Source organism: Tachypleus tridentatus, chromosome 13 (genome assembly GCF_004210375.1).
Source record: "Tachypleus tridentatus isolate NWPU-2018 chromosome 13, ASM421037v1, whole genome shotgun sequence".
Classification (NCBI taxonomy): Eukaryota; Metazoa; Arthropoda; class Merostomata; order Xiphosura; family Limulidae; genus Tachypleus; species Tachypleus tridentatus.
This window is the reverse complement of record NC_134837.1, coordinates 245,768,689-245,790,344: the sequence shown is the minus strand read 5'-3', so window position 1 is coordinate 245,790,344 and position 21,656 is coordinate 245,768,689. Positions and strand designations below refer to the sequence as shown.

Sequence of the window (21,656 nt, the reverse complement as noted above, 5' to 3'; positions counted from 1 at the left end):
GTTCATACATGTGTATATATTATGTCTAAAATCAATTGCGTATACGTTTAACTGACTTTTAAAGTTCGTCGAAAAACTAGTTGCAAGTCACTGTATAAACTAAATATTAACAACTTTTACCTTAAATATTAACAACCTAAGTCTTAATTCAAAAGTGAGCTTGCAATATCTGTGTTAATTAACATCCGGGAATAAAAACTGAGTCATCGACTTAGTAGCGAATAAATGCTGATCTGTCATATACCAACTAACTCTACACATTTATGTTCACTAACAACGTATTTAATTATCGTTTGTTTCCTGGTCGATTTAGTTCTCGAAAGAAGAACATGTAAGAAATAAGAAATTTAAATTTAAATACATCTGGGGTAATTATAGAAAACTGCGGTAAAATGTATATGAATAGGGGTTGGGGGATATTGAATATTAAACCCAAACATCTTTAGACAAAGGCTTTATCTGCCTGTGACTTTCAAGAATGCCATAAGATCAGATGGAAATCTAATACACAACCTGTATATTGTCACCGCGCACTTAGTTACTAAAAGTTAGTTTATTTGGCATGTGCGGAAACATACGAAACAATTTTACCTTATTAGTACGTTCGAAAATGTAATAAGTTTACGTTCGACAGACAAGGACAAAACCGTCACTGTGAACCACTGCAACGGCTGGTTTTTATTATCATTAGAGCACTTCAAATGTCATTCAGTATGTAACATTAAGATTTTCCTGCATAATCATAACTTGGAATTGCGTTTCTTATTTTGGTTGAACAATGACTCATTAGAAATCTGAAAACTTACATTTGTATGCAAACTATGTTCCAAATTATTTTAAATAGGTGCCATGTATTGGGTAATCCCAGGTAAAAGGAAAAAAAAAAGACGTGATTGAATTGAGAATTCTAAAATGTTCTGAAATATGTTCTATATACATATATTATCTAATTCTTAGATACTTAGCTTAAATTTCACATGTCACAAGTAACATTTAAATCGTGTATTGATATTATGCAACGACTAAGCTGTAAATGTTAAAGATCGCATTTACTGCATTGTTAACCCTACAATGTGAGCTATTGTCCATCGTAGCTTCTACATTTTTATAACGTGGGGCTCGTGTAGCAGTTACTTGCATGAATATTCTATTTTATGTAAAAATTATCCGCATTTAAAACTGTTACCCTGTGAAGAACACTTGTATAATAAAGTGGGCAGATACTTTTACAAGAAATAGCATTATAATATTGTTAGATAAAAAATGTACTGCATTCCTACCTGACAGTAATGGAGAAGTCGTGACGTTACAAGTGAAAGCTGGTGGCGTTGTTACCTCGCCGGACCCGTACACAGCGTTCGGAGAGAAATCCAAGGGCCGCTGAGGAGAAATCGCCGTTGGAGCCGGAGCGAGGGGATAGTGCACCATGCCGGGCACAGCGGCCGAAGTTACGGTGGATGTGCCGGCAGACGAGGGAAACGAAAGAGCAATGCCTTTTCGAAAAGAGGGCGCCAAAGAATGTGTAATGGGCACCGCGGGTGGCGATATGGAACGTTTAGGAACGCTCAAGTCCATTAAAGTTGTGGGAAGATACTAAGGATAACAAATCCGAAAGACAGAGTTTGTTTAAGACAAGTCTTCATAAGCTTACACTGATTACTTAACAGTATGACGATAAACACTGTCTTGAATGGAACCGTACTTGGCCGAAATAATTGCAATTTAGTTGCAAGTGAAAGCTTGATTTTTGTTAGCTTAGGAATGGTAATTCAAGGGTTAACAATTATAGTCAGAATGCAGTGAAGTTCACTTGAAATAAGAAAATGTAACGGACGTAAGTGGAACGTAGAACTATCTTCTTACTTGATAACCCTCAAAGATCTATCTTTCAACAGGTGTAACAGTTTGTTCGTAGCTTGCGTAGACAAGTCTCTTCTCTACTCACTATGATGGCTCATTAATGTTCATAACGTAATTAGGTTAAATGTGAATTTTCATTGGCTTTTGCGGCTCCCAACCTCAAGCCGTCTAGTCGAACGCTTGGCTGTCTCTTCGGCTCCACCTGTCAAGAAACAGAGAACGAGAATATAGTGAGAAAACCAGTAGCTGTTGGGCTCGTGGCGTGCAATCTCCGCCTCAGGCTATTGAATTCACTGCTTAACTAAGTATCTCGCTATCCAAAAGGAGATCAAACAAGTCGGCGCGTGTTCGTGCAACTGCATTTAAAAACACAACACGACCCTATAGCTACCCGTTACCTAAAAGGATGTGCAAAAGCATGCCCGAGTCCTGTCCTTTCAATTACTATAATTCATTATCATCGAAGAAGCAGTTTACCTACCATTGTAGCACCTAAAGAAGGATTTGAATGTGTTATTGCTCTTTCAGGTGTCATTAAGATTCCTAGTGGATGTTTATTTAAAATATCAAGGACACAAAAATAATGTCATTACAATATGAATCTTGATAGTAATATGAAAACCAATATAAAACTGATAAGGCTCTAAACTAGCATTCCCTTAGGAGTTTATGGTGTAACGACAGTAAGTCTCAAATAAGTTTAAACAAACATACAGGTGTAAGCCATATGTATAAGTTTGTATGCTGATGTAACTTTACGTAGCTATGACAGATATATTGTTAAAAAGTTGAAAAGTTAATGTTTACCATTGCTTTTGCTTTTATCTTTTTCATGTTTGCTTTCGTTCCTCCAACAAATAATCTATGCTGATATGTAAGTTATACAGATATGAAATTATTGTATGTTTTGCACATGCATAGTTCCCATTTAACAGCAAAGGAATACTTCCGTGTTATTGGCAGTGTAACACTGACTATTTATGTTATGAATTCGATTTGTCTGTTTTTCTACTAATTAAACCCTCAGTAAATCACTTGTAAGTTTAGTGACTTATCACACTAAAAATCTGGTATCAATACCCACGGTGGATATGACATAAATAACCGTTTAGGGGACTTTGCCAACAAACAAACGAAAATCTACGAAGTCCGTACTTGAGTCTTCTTGTGAAAAGTAGTGCATAACAGAATATTTAAATAGAGTTTACAACACTATGAATGCATACATACATATATATATATAAGAATGTGTATTTTTGAATGGATATAACGTGTAGCAGATCAGGACGTGAGCCACCTCATTATATTCCTTCTGTAATTCAATATCATTAGTTGTTATAATGATAACGATCTGTATAACCAAATTCTAAAAATATTAGTATTGAATATTAATTAATTGATGGTTCAATTAGTTTTAATGACAGATTCTTAATTCAGTGTTAATCAATAGGAAGTAGACAATTTTGAATGTAGACTATTTATTTCTAGTCACGATTAATCAATTATAGTATAAAATGTGTATCTGGATAGAAAGATATCTAATTACTCTCAACAGTAAAACTGTCTATATGAATATATATGTTTTGTCACTGTAAATTGGTTTGTTCGTTTATATTTCTATCTAAGTGGTTATTGAACTGTATAAACGATACACGTCTATACTGAATAAGAGTAAGATATATAGCTAATTATAAAACAAAATGTTTGTATGCAATGAAACAGATATAAAGTTTATTTAACTGAAAATCATTTTAAAATACAAATGCAATTATAAAATACAATAAGTTTAATCTACGTAATAAAAAGTGTTTAAATACAGCCTTGTTGGATAGTATGTTTAGCAGATTACGTAAATATATATTTTTGTTTATAGTGACTCAGGGTAAGACTGAAAGTTTATAACCCAAAACATCTGGTGGGCACTGTACAAACAGTCCATTTTGCAGCTTTGTACTAACAACAAAACAAATAGTATTCAAAATAAAACATTAATCTATCCAAAGTAAGTAGTGTTAAATATCAGAACAAGATGTTTAGTTAACCTATTTTTACAACACAGTATTTAGTTTAATGTTAATCTGATCACGATATATAATGTTATTTATTCCGTTAATTAAAAAAAAATAATTTAGTTACAATAAATAGCGTTCCATTAAACTTTGAATAGTCACAATAAATTATTCTCTTTGGTATAAATCACATGAGGTTAACCCAATGGTAATAACTGATGTTTTTCACTGATAATATATTATATTAAAACATTGAGATAAATGTTTCTATTCATAAACAACAAAATACTCAGCCAGTTTAAAAATATCTGTGTAGCCTTTATAAAAAGATATGATGGTTTATAGATAACATATATTGATTTTAACCAATTTTGATGACACTTCTTTTCATTAGTCACAGAAAATATGTATCAAATTCTAATTACAAAATATGACAGCTACAGATGTTTTTTGCAGTACGGTAAATAGCGAAATTTACCATATTTTGGGTAACGTTATATGCCATGATTATTTGACGAGCCAGTCTTTACCCTTCTGATAAGTGTTCCAGGTTGCGGATCAGAAAGTCCAACGTTCGAATCGTGATATGGCGCTAAATTCGCTCCTTATGTCAAACAGCTGGAGGATTATAAACAAAGACTCTGTAAATGTTTACTATACGTATAGTTGATGATGTTGAATGGTTGCTCTTACTCTCTACTCAGCATAATTCTAAATAAAGGTGGCTATTCTCGAACCTTGTAGTCTCTATTCTGAGATTTTGACCTATTAAGCACTGCTAGGATTGAGAATATTGTGTGCGGGTGTGTTTGTTTTCTTATAGCAAAGCCACATCGGGCTAGCTGCTGAGTTCACCGAGGGAAATCGAACCCCTGATTTTAGCGTTGTAAATCCGTAGACTTACCGCTGTACTAGCGGGGAACTGAAATGAGTTAAGGTTTGTTTGTTAGTTTGTTTTTGAATTTCGCACAAAGCTACTCGAGGGCTACCTGTGCTAGCCGTCCGTAATTTAGCAGTGTAAGACTAGAGGGAAGGCAGCTAGTCATCACCACCCACCGCCAACTCTTGGGCTACTCTTTACCAACGAATAGTGGGGTTGACCGTCACATTATAACGCCCCCCACGGCTGAAAGGGCGAGCATGTTTGGCGCGACGGGGATGCGAACCCGCGCCCCTCAGATTACGAGTCGCACGCCTTAACACGCTTGGCCATGCCGGGCCATGTGTTAAGGAGTTTTTTTTATGGTCACTAGAAGTTGTTGGGAGAGATTACAGAAAAGCTTCGCTTATATGGGTGTTTCACGTTTAAAGGGACAAAGAATCGGTGATAATACGTGAAATAAACTCTATTTTTTATGTTTCTTATGCAGGGGCATTTGAGAGTATTGAGAATGTGTATACCTAGGCAATTTATAAATCAATATAACACAAAAGGTTTCAATATTTTCTTTATGATTGTATGTAAGAAATGTTAATTATGAATCAAAATTTATATATCACCAGCTTAACGCTGAATAACTGTAAACAGGGGGGAGATGCACTAAAGATTACGATTCAAAAATATTAAAACGGTTGATTTAATGTATGTCACTTTAACTTGTTACGTGCCTATGTGAAGACATCAGTTCACAAAGGAAAAAAATTGGTTTAATAAATGCACTTCTAATACACATTTTTTGTGTAGAACCTTATTACCTGGATTATGCATTTGCGACGAGGAAATGTAAGATAGTTATTTCGATTTGTTTTGTTTTTTGATAATCAATTTAGTATTTGGGTGAATATCTAAATATCCCACAGCAATGGGACTATGACCAATTAAAATAAATGGCTATTTACTGTCTGTAAAAGTTTATTTATAACAGAATTAGCATTATGTTTTTCTCAAGTTGTTGCTAAAGTTCACTATTAATTTCTGGTGGTTTTTAATTCAATACAAGATACATTCCATGCACTGTTGTTATACATTATTCCGAAAGAGCTTAGATTGTTATTAAATTCATTCTGAGAAAAAAATAAAACTTTTAAAGTTTAACCTTCTTTAGAGGTATGTGGTTCGACAAGTTCGTTAAACTCCGAACACTTTCTTTTTTAATTTATAGTTTCTTTATCATTACCTTCTAATCAACATAGATTCGTGACTGGAATGGCGCTTATGGTGACCCAGGTCAATACAACGACTTGCCATGGGCGAGGCAAGCATCAAACAATCAAACAAACCAGATCAGACAACCATGGAGAGAAGTCAAAGCTTGTGTTAACTTGTAAGTTTGCTTTCATCGTTCTTTTTTTTTTTTTTTTACGATAACACCGAATAGGATTTTCGGTCTGCTCTCTCTTATTATGGAATAGACCTATTTTACCATGTATGGAAGCAAAGGAAAGTATCACTGCATCTTGAGTGATTCTTACCTCACCCAAACCACACAAGACAGAACAAAGATTTATTTAAAAAACTGGATCAAAACAACAACAAACAAACCGAATGTTTACAACGAGGAAACAACCAACGAATTTATTTTCAAACCTTAAAAAAACTGTAAAAGAGCAACTCAGAAATTAAAAAAATGAATAAATATAAATAATAAAACAAAAATGATTCATCACAAACGCAAAATGGTTAGAAAAGCGCCTTCTATATTATAAGTTTGTTTATTCCATGTGACTACTTACTTTTCGCTTTTGTTTCTACAGTCCATAAATATAAATAATAAAACAAAAATGATTTCACAAACGCAAAATGGTTAGATTTGAATGTTTGTCACATAAGCATGATCCTCAGTAGATAATATATTGTAAAACAAAATGATTCATCACAAACGCAAAATGGTTAGAAAAGCGCCTTTATATTATAAGTTTGTTTATTCATGTGACTACTTTTTTCGCTTTAGTCCATTATATATTTTGGAAGATTTGAATGCAAGATGACAGAAAGATAGTACACAAGTTTTATTATCCACAAAGACATTTTTGTTTAGAGAACAAAACAAGATGACAGAAAATAGCACAGATGCGTAACAGCAGGAGTCTTGGCTGATTATCAAAAAGAAAGCAAAACAATAAACACAGTAAAATTTTAAGTTTTCTTTAAGATGCAAAACAAAAACAAAAATAAAGCCATATTTATTATCGTGTTACACCTCGTGAATTTAATAATACACACAAATGTACAGGATGAATCTTGGAGAATCTCCCAATAAAAGAAGACTTATGATTTTAAACTTTCTTTATGATTTTGTAGTATTTTAATGAGTATTAAATCATCTTAAATGTTCAAAGTTCCCACCCTAGTCATGCACACGTTCACATATAAAGAAGTTTCAATAAACAGAATAAAATTAGTATATTTATTAGGGCGTACAGTACGACCGACTTTCTGTGACTGATGTTGATGCGGGAGAAAATATAATGAATATATTTATATACATAACAAATAACAGAACAATTATTTTGTATCAGTTTTTAATGTTTAATGCTCATTTTTATAGAATTAGAAAAGCATGGCATTAATACATTTAAGAATATTTTGTACTTTAGAAGAAGTAGGACATATTTGTGGAAAAATAGCTTCTAAAAGTCCCAGGGAATAATCCATCTTTTCAATTGTGCATTAAATCGCAGAGTGAAGAACAAATAGACAAACTGCATAAAATTAAAACTTACGTGGGTTTGATTACTCTCGCCATCTTGGAAGCTATCTATGTAAACATATTTCTCCAAAGTTAATCATTTTTGCATTTGTGGAGATTGTATTATTTAATTTCTCTTATTTGTCTGTGAGATTTTATCGTAATCGATTCTGTCCTTTAATTTGAAAATATAAAATATTAGATATGAATCAAACAAAATTACCGCATTTGTTCTTTAGTGCTGAATACTTTGTTCGTACAGATTATTGAGTTAAGTTATAGCCAAGGTGTTTTCATAATTAATATGATGATTAAATAATCTTCATAAAAACGATATTTGCCCAAGTTTTCTTCCGTCGTTTGACCACACATCTTGGTAGACTTTCCATGGAAGCTCCATGCAGGCCCGGCGGTTAAGACCCTTGATTCGTAATCCGAGAGTCGCGGGTTCGAATCCCCCTCACACCAAACATACTCGTCCTTTCAGCCGTGGGGCGTTATAATGTTACGGTCAATCTCACTATTCGTTGGTAAAATAGTAGCCCAATGAGTGTTAAATTAATGACGGCTAGAAAGGATTGCCCTCGTGCAGCTTTGCGCGAAATTCAAAACAAACCAAAAGCTACATGCAGTGTAGCTGAACATTGTTTCCGCGAGCCACATTTAAGTAGATCAAAGGTGAGAACATCTATTGGAGAACCTGACAAGACAGATAAGACTGGTGTGAGTCTGGCTTATTTGTCTAGCTTTCTCATAAAGATAACCGTTGATTCTCGAGTGAGGTTAGAAGCTTGTGAGTTTTAAACGTAGTAATCGTTGTCAATCTCAAAACCTACTTTCTAGTTCTGTTAACATTATTAGGGTCGTGTTCAGATCCGTCGTAATAACGTTTGGAATAAGAAACTTTTATTTTGCAATCATAACTTTCACTTCGCAGATGTGGGCGTTGCTCTAGAACAGCTTGTAATGCGGTTTCGAATTCCATCACTATCCTAAAGTGTTTCCAAACTGTGAAAGTCTTAGCAGCATTGCACTAGCTAATCATGTCGTACACAAATCGTTTTATGAAATACAATTAACTGTCTACAAAACTACAGAGACGGGAATACTAATAAATAAGTATACTCTAAATAGTGCTATTTATGATATGTATAGAAGCGGTCGACGGAATTTTTGTGCTTCTATAAAATAGCAACAAAGAGGATAGCGTTACAGTTTCACTTTTTAAAAAGTGTGTCCGGAAAGATGAAGAGACCTTCGAGTTTGATGCTGTTGTTTAATAACTGTTTAAACATTCCACATTTCATACCAACTGATCACAGTTTATTAACATTTAGGGGATTGTCTTCCTTAGTGAAGGCTTATGTAATTTAAGTGCTGACGTCTAATATGAATGTGGGGAAAATTAAAATTCTGTAATAAGAACGTACTTTGTTTCGTGGAGGAACACGCTTCGGACTATGTTGAAACCGCTTGCACATTGGCTCTTTCATTGACTTTTGACTCATTCGACGTTTAGAGCCCAGAGATGATGCACACTTTAAAAATATTTCAGTATATAGGAACTGATTGAAAACAATAGCACTTTAAGAATTCGTTGTCAAGAGACGTATTTCTTGTGAGTTGTACAAGAAATTATTAGGCAATTTGTGTTTATCCCTGAATCAAAAGAATTAGAAACGTAATAAATATAAAATGGCTCTTGAAATAACGTTGCTTCAACGTACTTTATAGGAACCATTTCATAAGTGCGTAATATGTTGAGGAGACGAATTTTATGTAGTCTTCAGTCTTTATGGAAAAAAAGTTTTGAAAATATTGCAAGTATTTATATTTGTCACACAGTTTCTCTGCTTTATTGAAAATTGTGGGATAGTGGATATTGAGGGGCTGGAATATCTTGCTGGCTGTTTTGCTTTGGTTTCTGAGGAAAGCAATGTTTCAGACTATGTTGAAACTGCTTCCACCTTAGTTCTTTGGGGTAGAGGGGGGAGGGGACACGTTTGAGCGAACGCAGAGACTGCTTCCACCTCAATTCTTTTGGGGTGGAGAGAGGGGAAGGGTATACGTTTGAGACAACGCTGGGACTGCTTCTATCTTGGTTCTTTGAGATACATGTTTAAAATAACGATTGTCTCGATTCATTCGATGTTTCGAATCCAGCGCTGAAGCGTGTGTTTAAAAGTTTTCAGTACATAGAATTTGAAGAATCATCAACTTGAAGAGCAGTCTTAGCGTATTGCAATTTACTCATCCCAAGATTTAAAATAAGAATATTACCCAACATAATCCGAAACATCGTTGTCTCAAAAAGTAAATCAAGTGCAAAATCCATAAGACATTACAGCCTTACTATATTTGCAATTCTTTATGTTATATGTTAATATTTATTACCTGTTTCCATATTATTTTTAAACTATAACATCAACAGTACAAATTGCTGTTTTTATGAATAATTTACATGCAGATTACACTAATGTATTCCCCATGGTCATTCACGTACAAACTATTAGCGCAGTGTCTATTTGTTGCCAGTCTTTATGGATTATAGTGTTTTATCTTTCATTTTTGGGCGGTCTCACCTGTTTATGAGTAATCAGTCAGTGCGCATGCTCTCGTGAATATGCATACTATTACACTTGATACGCGTCATAGACTCTGACAATAAATTGTCGTTGACAGACCACTTCTTTTGGGTTGTCGTTGTCCCCACTGTGTACAAATTATAGGTGGTTGTTGCCATGCGCGGGTGTTCATTGGTTGAATGCGTGTTGTCAGCAGAGCTGATACGATTAGATTTTTTTTTTATCTTCATCCGGTTCATACTACCAGTAGTACGTTATGTGTAGAAAACTGCTGGCTATTCCATGGCCAATTGCAAATGAAGGAAATGGATTATTAATGAAACGTATTTTTACCGCCTGTCTTAAAAACTTATGCTATATAAACTTGTTCTTTGTAAAGGAAACAATGGAAATTGTTTTTAAGTTTCCGGTTGAAAGACTGAAATTTTCCTTATTATTTTTTTGTAATAAATGGCAGGAAATATAGATGGAATCCCAAAACGGTTTCAATAGAAGGTGACACCGATGGGTACAGTATAACAATGCATTTGCTTGAGTTTTTCACACTCATATAGAAAAGTTATTTATTAAATAGCTCTTATTCACACTACGTAAAATGTACCACTGCATAAATCCGTATACCAGTTTTTGTTTTTCTTTCTTACGATAAAACTAAACTGGATACTTACACTGTGTATAACATTTATTAGTATCTATACGTAATATATCTATAAGATGTTAAAATCTTCATTTTTCACTATGCTCAAATGAATCATAAAGCAGTAAAGTCATAAAAAATAAATACCAATATCAAAAACAAAATTATATCACAAACATGTTCCAGTTATATTTGAATAAACTTCATGAGAAATAATAGTTTTAACGTTAGTTTTAGCGCATGCTTTGTTAGAGAATGCATTAAAAGAGTTTCTTGCACTCACAAACAGTTCTATTGTTACTATTGTAGGCATGTTGACTGGTTAATAAGTGAATACGTTTAATTAAGTGCTATGAAGCGATTACACGCTTAATTACTATGTGTTCCCTTTACGTTGAATAATTTATTGTTAAATTGAGAAATAATAATTTCCCATGGTTATTAGATTAAAAAAAGATTAGCACAGTGTGTTTTAAAATTATGTTAATCGAGCTGAGATTAGTTAAGAAAATGTTCTTATTTTGACTTATTGTTGTTTATGATTGAGTTTTATAATCAGTCTCAGACACAACCGGCACGCCTTCCTGTTGCTGCCCCCCGAAAGAAAAAAAAAAAAAAAAGAAGATGGGAATCGTCATTAGCCACAGCACTTGAAATTCTTTTAGGCCGGATTAGGGTAAATTAATCTATGAACACTCCAATGTGATCGAATACATTAATTGAAAAAGTTTGACCTCCTGAGTCAAAAACTATAATTATGTATCAAATTAGTCATGAGATGACAGAGCTATAATCTAAATTATTGTAACTGATAAATTCAGAGCTAATGTTAAGAAAAAAAAAAACAACCAAAGTAATGTATGTCGTGCAGATACCTTGTCAGTTAACTTCTAAATCTTGAATTATATGATTATCATAAGTTGTTAAAATACATATTAAAGAGGCTTTTTGCATTCACCAGTCTTTCTGTTTAATGCTTTAGCTTAAAAAATAACACTTTTGGTAATTTTTAAGTTTTGCCTCTGTTTCTACTTCAGCAGTTAAGTTTACGGACTCTCAAGTACCCCAGTGGGTCAGTGACAAGTTTACAGACTACAAGTACTAATCTCAGGGGCTCGACAGAATGCAGATAGTCAGTCCATTGTGTAGCTAGGTTCACATAACTGATGTTTTGTTGTTTCAGGGTCATAATCGGTGATCAAATTAAATGGTTTATTCGACTAAAAATCATGTGTTTTGACAAATGTAAAACAATAAAGTCAAATTTGTCACGAACAAATGTGAAAAACCATCAATTGTAAAAATTAAATTCAGTCTTAACTAAGAACATAATTTTTCTCATCACGCATAGTGTTTCAAGGTATTCGTATTTTTTACTTGTATACAAGAAATAACATTGGGGAGGGATGTAAAAAAAAAATCCCGGTTGCAGCTGCCCGACTAATGAACGGTTCCGCTTCTTTGAGCATCCAAATTTATGTGCGCTTATGAGATGATTTTGTACCACAAAACCTAGCCTTGGTAAAGAAACTTTCCTGAAATTTGAGCTTACCATCTGTTTGTTTCATTTGTTGATTATTGTTTCCGTTAGGACGTGTGTGCACTGTTGTTGAGAATATATTGTTATTATAATCACAAATAATGTAAAAAAAAAAGACTAATGTGCTGAGACCAAAACATGATGTGGGAACTGGGACAACAGGGAAGGCTGAAGAATTGCAAATCAACAGGGGAGGATAGACAGGTGTCTTCTAAGAAACAACTGAAAACACTGAGAATCTTTTTTCTTAAAGAAAGAAAAAAAAACACCCAAGACCGTAATAGAATTTACAGAATATTTTAAGATCTATTCTATATATCAATTGAGCAATTTGTCTCGAATAAGCTCTTAAGTTTAGATTACAATTGTCTTTTAGATTCATTAAACGTACAAAGTAAATACTATGCGAAATAGTAAAATATATAAATTCTATATTCAGTATAATTTCAGTTTTTTTTAGTAAGAACTGTAATATCGTATACTTACTTACTAGGTTCTGAAAACTTTCTTGAGAAATAATTGGGAAACCTTGAAATAAAATCACAAGAAAGCAACTTACCATTTCTGTTTTTAACTGCAATGCTTACAGTTTTATAACGCAGATTATAAATTTGTACAACGTAGGAACCAAAACATAACAAATATGTTCCAGGATGTTAACCTTCAGTTGATCGGGTATATTTATTACAGTTAAACGGTAGCAGCACTTTTTCTTTAATTTAATTGTGAAAGGAAAATTATGTACATATTAATACTAATGGCCAAACACTAGTAGTTATGTTTGTTATTTATTTTAAATGTTATAGGATAACTACATACATACTTACATAATATTTGTTTAGATTTTGTCTTTACATGGAGTCAACTAAACATTTTCAAAGATCATTTTATTATAATTTTGATCACCTCTTACCGTTCATTACATCTCTAGTCCCATTCTTTCAGTTCAGATAAAAAAACTGACCACTTGCTTCCAGCTAATTCGTTGGTTGTATACACTTATAATGTATTTTTTATTTGAAACTTTTAGGTTTCTCCGCGCCCCCTCCCCCAGTGGCAAAGCGTAATGTCTGCGGTCTTACAACGCTAAAAACTGGGTTTCGATATCCGTGGTGGGCTAAGCACAGATAGTCCATTTTATAGCTTTGTACTTAATTCAAACCAACAATAAATTTCTTTACCTCTTTTTGCGTAGCCTTTTTACTCGTGTTACAGATGTCCAAATTTTTGCTATCTACATATATGAGTAAATTAACCACTAAAAGACGTTGTGAGTCAAAATAAAGTACTTGTATTAAATGTAGTTCTCGGTGGGTCAACAGTAAGCTTGGAGACTTATAACGATAAGATCCCAGGTTCCATTCCCCGAAGTGATCGGAAAGCAAATAGTCCATGGTGTATCTCTGCGCTAAAATAACAACAATTAAATGAATGTTCAATCTAGTCTTTGGCTATATTGGCGTGAAGTACAATATATGTATGTATAAAGAAAGAGCTTATGAGATCTAATTCTTTCTACGAAATAGATTAAATCTACATAATATAAACATATCGATTCAGTTAATTGTCAAACATTGTAAAAGGTAATTGCAGGTGACTTTTGGAATGACGAAAGGAAACGAGCAGTTTTCTAGTAATTTATTGTTTTACGAGGCTTATTCTCGTCATATATAATTAATCATGCTATTAATTCCACTTCCATATGTAGGCAGCATAAGGTAAAATACAGTGAAACCTCCATGCTTCTAGCGTTGTGTGGTTGGCGCTACACTGGTGCATATCGATTCGTTAGTAATTATAGTCGTTTGGTCTCATTTGTAGATGCTATAGCCCTGTTATGCAAGAGAGTTATCAGGTTTGTTGTGTCTCTTTAAAATACAGCGAATGAGGAATTCTGAACAAGGGCAATTACCATAAGCTGTGCCATGTGTACGTATCATGTTTTCTAACCCTATAACGGTTGATCCCGCCTCTCTGGTTTGACGTTTGTCGTCATTATGTACTCTAATTGTAACCAATTATTGATTCCTCCAGTCCTCTTCTTTACTGCCGCGTCTCTTGTTTAGTTGTGAATCGTAGCTTGTTGATTATTAGAACACTTCAAAAGGGCACCTCATTTATCATGTCTATTGTTTTGTTTTGTTCTGTTGCACGATAGAATGTTCTTAACCGATATTAGAGTGTTTCTATATACATATAATAAACAAAATAGTACACTAATGCACGTGTTTGTTGCTCTGTTTTTGTATTTTGCTGGTACACTATTATACAAGCATCGTTACGTGTGAATTTCAAACACTTAAATATAGTCAATACATTTACTTATTAGAGGGAATCCCAAATTTTAGTTATTATATTTTAACTTTTCTGGACCACTTATGAAGGCTGTACCTAGAAAAGTAAAACCTTGCCAGTTAATCAGGTGTTCAAAAATATTTGCAGAGGTTTATTTTAAACAAAATATTATTTACCTTATTGCACCTTCAAATAAATACTTTATTTCTATAAGTAAGTTTATTAATTTATTTATATAAATTCAATGAACAAATGAATAGTCGGAACGAAAACGAAAAGTCGTGTATCAACTAATTTATAATAAAAAATTAGTATACTCGTTAATCAACAGTAATGGCGTAATATTACGTATTATTCAACGCGAAAATATATATACATATGAATAGATATATAAAAGCCTTGTGAACCATAGATTATATATAAATCACAGATGTCTTTTTTAAATACCACTGAATCACTGTAGGACTGTTAAAGTAACATACTCTCCTTGTCTTAATCGTTACAAATGTCTCAAAATAATGTCTTGTCTAACTTTATAATTGTCCAAAAACAGCTAAAATATAATGTTAGAAAAAAACTAACCCATTAAAAATGTTTTTCACGTTAACTGTAGGAGTTTCAAATTATCCAACATTAAGTCAAAATAAGGGTATTTCTTTGGGTTACTTTAAAAGATTTGAAAAATACATATATTCAACAAAAGTCCAGATTGGGATATGAAGAACATTCGTAAAGTTACTAGTTATCCCAAACTGGACAAATACAGGAATAGTGTAAACCGCTTTTTACCCAACACTAGGTTTTTATGAAAATAAACTGTATAAGTACATTCTAAACAAGCACCTGTACAATTAAGACTTCTTACAATATAATCAAGTTATTGTACGAGTATTTCAAGCAAACTCCTGCCAAATAATCAGGTATTTGTCACAGCATTTGAAAAAGCTACGTAGAGATTAACTAGGTCACTGTATGAATTCTTTCTAAAGTAGATAGTTATCAAATATTGTGAGGATAGCTGCTGACGTTTTGCTAGCATAATCATTCCAATTTTATATTTAACTTTGGAGGAACATAGGATGAGCTGATTTTATAAAGAATATTTCCAAGTCACACCTCGATAAGCTTTAGATCAGAATACGACCGTTATTAACAGCTTTTTGCCCAATAGGTTAATAAAGAATTATTCTAAGCAAATTTCTTTAAGTGATTTTAAATGTTTCCTTGTAAAAAACATAATTAATTACCATATTATCTAAAACACTTTTTATTAAATTTTAAGATGTTTCTTTTTTTACCAATACTGGATCATTATTACATAAACATAAATATTATTTGGATTATTGTTTATTTATCATGTACGTTATGTAAACATCTACTATAAACAGTATAAACAACTCAAAATTAATTGCAGATTTTCTTTAAGGCGTTAAAATGTTATTTTCAAATAATGAAGCTCTTTCCCCAACATGTAGGAATAGGTATCAAACCACGTCTTTCAAATTGATTTCACTTGTAATATTACATACAATCCACATAGTATAATGTGTATATATTGTATTTATCTAAGGAAAATATATCATAACAGTAATAGAAAAAAATGACAGATATTCTTTGGTAAATAAGGTTTTATAAAGAGATAGATAGACATTCTTAAGTTTTTATTCAGAGAACCAAGCTGTGTCGAAATGGTTTCGCATATTCTCAAATCGCATATAATTTCATTCAAGATTTTGTATTAGGGAATCATAAGTACATATTTTTTTCATTCAGTATTTTTAGGTGTTGTGCTCTAATGCGCACAATGTTGTAATGTGTAAAACGATTTCTTTTCACACGAAACGGAATGGATGAAAGATGGCATTTTCATTATACATATAACAACGTGAAAACGATTGCTGTTGTATCAGCAGGAGTCATGGACGATAAAAAAACAATGATTTGAATATATAATTTCAGATGAATATTATAAATATGTCAGTAACTTGTAATTACACCTGACAAATGACCTGAAAAGTAAGAGCCTACAGAACTCGTGGAAATATGAAGATACATATTCATATGTTCATACTTCACACACAAAACCTATTATTTTAAAAATATAGCAAACATCAAAACATAAATGAATAAAAAATTAGGTTTAAATAAAGGAATATGGTTTTTCATGAATTTCATAGTGAGCCTTTTTATAATCTACGTTGATATAAAATTAAGATTTTTATACACACTGTTAGTTAAACACCACTAGAGTTGTCAAGCAAAGATAAATATATACGTGAACTAATATATATATATATATATGAAAATATACTGAATGCTGTAAATATGTTGTGTTTATTGTATCATATCTAGAACATTACGTTGCTTGTTTTAATCCTTTGTATTTTTAACTTAATATTTTGTGGGAGTCAATGCTATCAGTCGTAGGACACTAACGTTTTCATTGGTCAACTTGGATGAACTGCTTGTAATTCATTCCACACTACTGTATATGTCAATTTTCATTTAACTGAACAAATTAGAAACGATAAAAGGGTAACAACTACGCAAATCTTTCAAGACACAAATATCACTTGATAAACAATGGTTACAAGGCAAGATTCATTAAAGATGGCTGTAAAATAAATAACTAATTACATTTAGTTTTTTATAGATTATCTGTATTTAATTTGACTTAAATTCTTAATTGTTTGAATATAATGAATGTATCTGATATCATTTCCGTAAACTTGAATTATAACCTATTCGCTACTATTGAAAAGAGTTTTTTCTGACATCTTTGAGTCGATATGTAACTTACCTTAATGACGGCTATATTTGAAAGACTGAGTAAATCGATGCGAGATAGTCGGTGTTGGATGAATGTGTATAGAAAACACTCGAAATATGGCTGTTGTTTGTAAAGTGTAATTTTCTTTTCATACAAATACTGGCTTAAGCACAATGCATACCACAACCGACTCACCTGTTCTATACGTGAGCATTGCATAACTTTCGTCCTGAACAATGGCTACAATATACGAGTTGCAATCTGCAAAGAAATCTTTACTAAAAGGAATGAGCATAGCGAGCTGAAAAGACTGACGTTCATTATGTGTAGCTTACATATAATAAAAACCTTAAGCCTCGTAGAAAAACTTCGTAACATTTCTTAAGAGGCTGTTGACCAGGAAGCTTTTTATAAGTACTTTTTAATTACCTACAGCAAGTTAGTAACGTATACTTTTCTATCGATATATAAATTTAGTTTCTTTTACGATTGGTTTGCACGGTGCGTCTTTAAATATCATTCATATTGCTATTGTGGAAGAAACAGCACATATACGGCATTACAAATTCCTCGTTTACAGTCAGATACGCTTTACTGTTTATCTCGCTCAACCTTCATGTTGAAGAACTGACAGCTTACACAATAGCTCAAGAACAAAGTTCTAACGGATCTTCTTCTTAATGTAAGAATGATCGAAGAAAACACCTGCAAGATGTATATGATATATCAATAGGTATTTTGAAACTCATGATACATAAACATTTTAATTGAACAATAATATCAAATTGTACTGTTTATAGTATTCACCTGTTGTATAGCTCTACATATACTTTGGAAAGATGTCTTATAACATTGGAAGTGTGTGAAAAGTTACAAATTTACTCATGTCGAAAGTCGTCAAAATGATTTCAGTTGCTTCTTTAAAAATTTAGTTTCACATAACACTAGTGTCAAACAAATTGTGAGACACTAGTCTCAGGAACCTTTGATTAATATTAGGTTCAGAGCAAGCTACCTATTTCGAGAGAAGTTTAAAATCAATCTGACAATGAATAAAATGAATGAAGTATGCATTATTTTACGTTCTTGCTTGTAATGATTAGAATGCTTTATTTTCTTAGTTGAGCATCCTCGCTCTAAACAGTATTATTGGCCATAAATCCAATGATATCTCGCAAGGTTCAGGCAGCTTAGGAAATTTAAGTTTATCCTAAATTCATATATTAAGCTAACAACGCAAAACAAACTCTATGTTATTTTCAAAAATGAGAATACTAAATATTTTACCACTCTAACCAATAATGTTAACGAACGAAAAAGAAATGGTAAAGTAAATCTTGCTTATGGAACATACATACATTAGTTTTCAGCTTCTAATACTGTTGTAGATTTAATGAACATTTAAATACTTTTTTATGTTTAAAATATCAAATGTATACTGCATTATCTTTGTTTAAATTTTCATCTGGATTCAATTAAAAATTAACGAACCTTTGAAAACGTCGAATGTTTTTGAATAACCGTATAATTGTGTGTTTTTGTTTGTGGTAAAAAAATTAATCTGTTTTATTAGTAATGTACAATTGTAAACGTCTGTTAGAATTTCCTTGTATATTGCAATGCATTTCAAACTGTTATTTCTCTTTTCAATATCACACCTTCAAAAATTACGAAATTTAATTTTAATAAGTCCTTCTGAAGGATCAAGATAAACAAGGTATAACCTTGAAGTTTTTATGACTTCATCACTTCAAAACTGGTTCTGTTCGAGCAATTCATTAGAACCTACTAGATCAGCGCACGCATGCTCACAATCTTTTGATACGATCGTGGACCATTAAGTTCTGCTGAATATGTTTTTTTTCTCGATTTTTTCTTCATCGGTGTGTACCTTCTTTTTAATAGCAATAATGTGACCTTCAGCATATCTTGATCTTTGTATCGTCGTTAAGAAAACCCTGCATGCAAGTTATCATGTTGTTATGTGTGTGAGTAGGTATCTTATAACGTCGTGATAGCTGTTTGACAAAGGTATAAAGAGAAACGAGAACGGAAACCTGTTTTCTCTCAGGTAAAGACATTTTTTTCTTACTCACCCATATGAAATATTATTGTTTAACAACATATTTTACAACAATATTTATATAAACTTTTTAGCATTATATAAAGACAATATTTATATTAATAGAAAAGTGTTCAAGGTACTATAATAATTTATATGGTTAAAATGAAACTGAACTTGAGAATATTACGAGAAAACGATCACATTTGGAAACAAAGTTGTCAAAATGAAATGTGCTTCGAGAAGTTGGTTTCTTAGGCCATTCCTTATGTACGCTTATCATAATTATCACACGTGATCGGAGATGCGAGATATAACAATGACCCAGTTTATATCTGAGGTGTATTGTATGCTGATCCTACTTCGTATATTACTCGATATATTATTGTAATATTTAGCACAGTTAATTCATATTTGGAGGTATACTGTTTCCACCGCCTTGAACACTTTCCAATTTCGTTTAATGTCAGCTCTCTCGTCAGCGATTCTAGGTCAATAGAACAAAATATCAAACAAAAGAGCCTTTACGATCGTAGGTGAGCAAGTTCGAATAGTATAATTACTATTTAAACACCTTTCTTAACAGTTCGTTCAGAAGAATGTTTTGTTTTTTTTTGTTACTCAAATATGAAACGAAACACATTAATTCTCATGTATGTTATAGTAGGCTTAATTAACTGGTTGTATAAGAAGACATTAGTGATATAACTAGATGGAAGACTGCATAGCTTTAGATACATGTTTTAAGTAAATAAAGACTACACAAGAGTTTCTTAATTAAAAACAACCAATCAATATTATTATTTGATCTGTATTATTTTGTTGTGTGAAAAAAAAATCGTAATATTCAACTGCTATAAAATAGTAGAGCACTTCAAAAGAGCGTAACTACACATCGTTAAGCAGTTTATATAAAGTAATGTTTATATACAGAGTTATATAACAGGGAATATAAATAAGAAACAGCAAAGAAAGGAATCTAGAACTTTTATAACTCCATGCTTAATTAGAATAGTGGTTAAGATTTCACTAGAGTTATTCTTTAAAAACTGCATTATAAACAATTGGTGTAGATATCTAATCACACATTTTCAATATATTATATGTGCTCTATGCATATATATATGGATTAAGTGATATATATAATGAATTAGTTATCGGCGTCTTTGAGAAAAATACTGTCTTATGTACATGCACTTAAATTAGTCACAACTATAGATTTCGCGTGTATAATCGATTGGAAATTATTATTTTGAACATACACGAAGTAAAATTTCGCAGTGAATCTCGTTACACTTAACAAACCTACCAGTCGCTTGCTTTAATGTAAATACTTCCAGCATATTTCTCATGAAAAACGCCCAGATGTCATAATGCGTCGAAAACAGACACGCGTATATACCCTTGAACATCTCTCCACCGGTTATTTAAAAATGTAGTTCAAATCACATGATTCTATGTTATTTTTATAGCATTAGCATGTGCAAAGTGTCGACTTCCAAATAGACTTGGGAGTGGCTACAATACGACTCCGCCTGTCAGACACGTTAATAATTCCTTGGCTAAGTTCGACTAGTTTTTCTGATAAGTTGTATTTAACAGGCGCCATCTAAATTTCTGGCAGTCCTGATTCTAATGACTAGAACTGTGTGAAATGAAGGATGAAATCAAAACGCAAATTACTTTTATTCCTGTTTCTTATTTCTCTTGAACTCAGGTTACTTAGACTGTGTAGTGGAGATATTGAACTTGTTATAAATGTTGTTCAGTACTTTAGCCCCAGTGTTAGAAATACACTTATACTTTCGTTATAAAAATAAGGCAGAATCTTATTTAGATAAAGAAACCAGTTCGTCAAACATCAATAGAGCGATTAATCTAACTTGAAACGCATGTTTGGTGACCATTTACCCATAAAAATAAATGGTCGTTTTGATGATCAAGAATCAGCCTACGGTGCCCAACGCTAAACAACATACACTTTGCCTTGAAAACGAAAGGGGGAAAAAAGCAATGCTTTCTAAAATATTACTCTTCCCTGCTTTTGGGCCAAGCGGTTAAGGCACTCGACACGTAATACAATGGTCGCGGGTTCGAATCCCCGTCCTTTTCAGCCGTGGGGGCGTTAAAAAGTTACGAACAATACCACTATTCATATGCAAAAACGGCTTGTTTGGGTTGAGAAAATATTTTACATAGAAGAGCGAACAACGTTTCGACCTTCTATGTAAAATATTTTCTCAACCCAAACGAGCCGTTTTTGCATATA

The 21,656-nt window shown here is 32.5% G+C and overlaps 1 protein-coding gene and 1 long non-coding RNA gene across 12 annotated transcripts in view; one reads left to right on the top strand and one right to left on the bottom strand.

Annotated features, from left to right (window-relative positions):
* LOC143237279 (paired box protein Pax-6-like) overlaps window positions 1-21,656 on the bottom strand; it is a 114,705-nt gene that overhangs the window by 54,466 nt on the left and 38,583 nt on the right. Inside the window, exon 2 of one of the 2 annotated variants that reach the window (XM_076476351.1) lies at window positions 1,281-2,062. In XM_076476351.1, the coding sequence (XP_076332466.1) occupies window positions 1,281-1,575 (295 nt within the window). In that variant the 5' untranslated portion in view covers window positions 1,576-2,062. Of the gene's footprint in view, window positions 1-1,280; window positions 2,063-21,656 lie in introns of those variants that run through there. The other variant, XM_076476352.1, reaches the window with a different exon arrangement.
* LOC143237280 (uncharacterized) overlaps window positions 1-21,656 on the top strand; it is a 94,856-nt gene that overhangs the window by 39,962 nt on the left and 33,238 nt on the right. For 8 of the 10 annotated variants that reach the window (XR_013019963.1, XR_013019964.1, XR_013019967.1 and 5 more), the window contains exon 1: window positions 19,105-19,396. This is a non-coding gene — a long non-coding RNA (uncharacterized LOC143237280). Of the gene's footprint in view, window positions 1-2,057; window positions 2,544-6,002; window positions 6,134-19,104; window positions 19,397-21,656 lie in introns of those variants that run through there. The other 2 variants (XR_013019962.1, XR_013019961.1) reach the window with 2 other exon arrangements.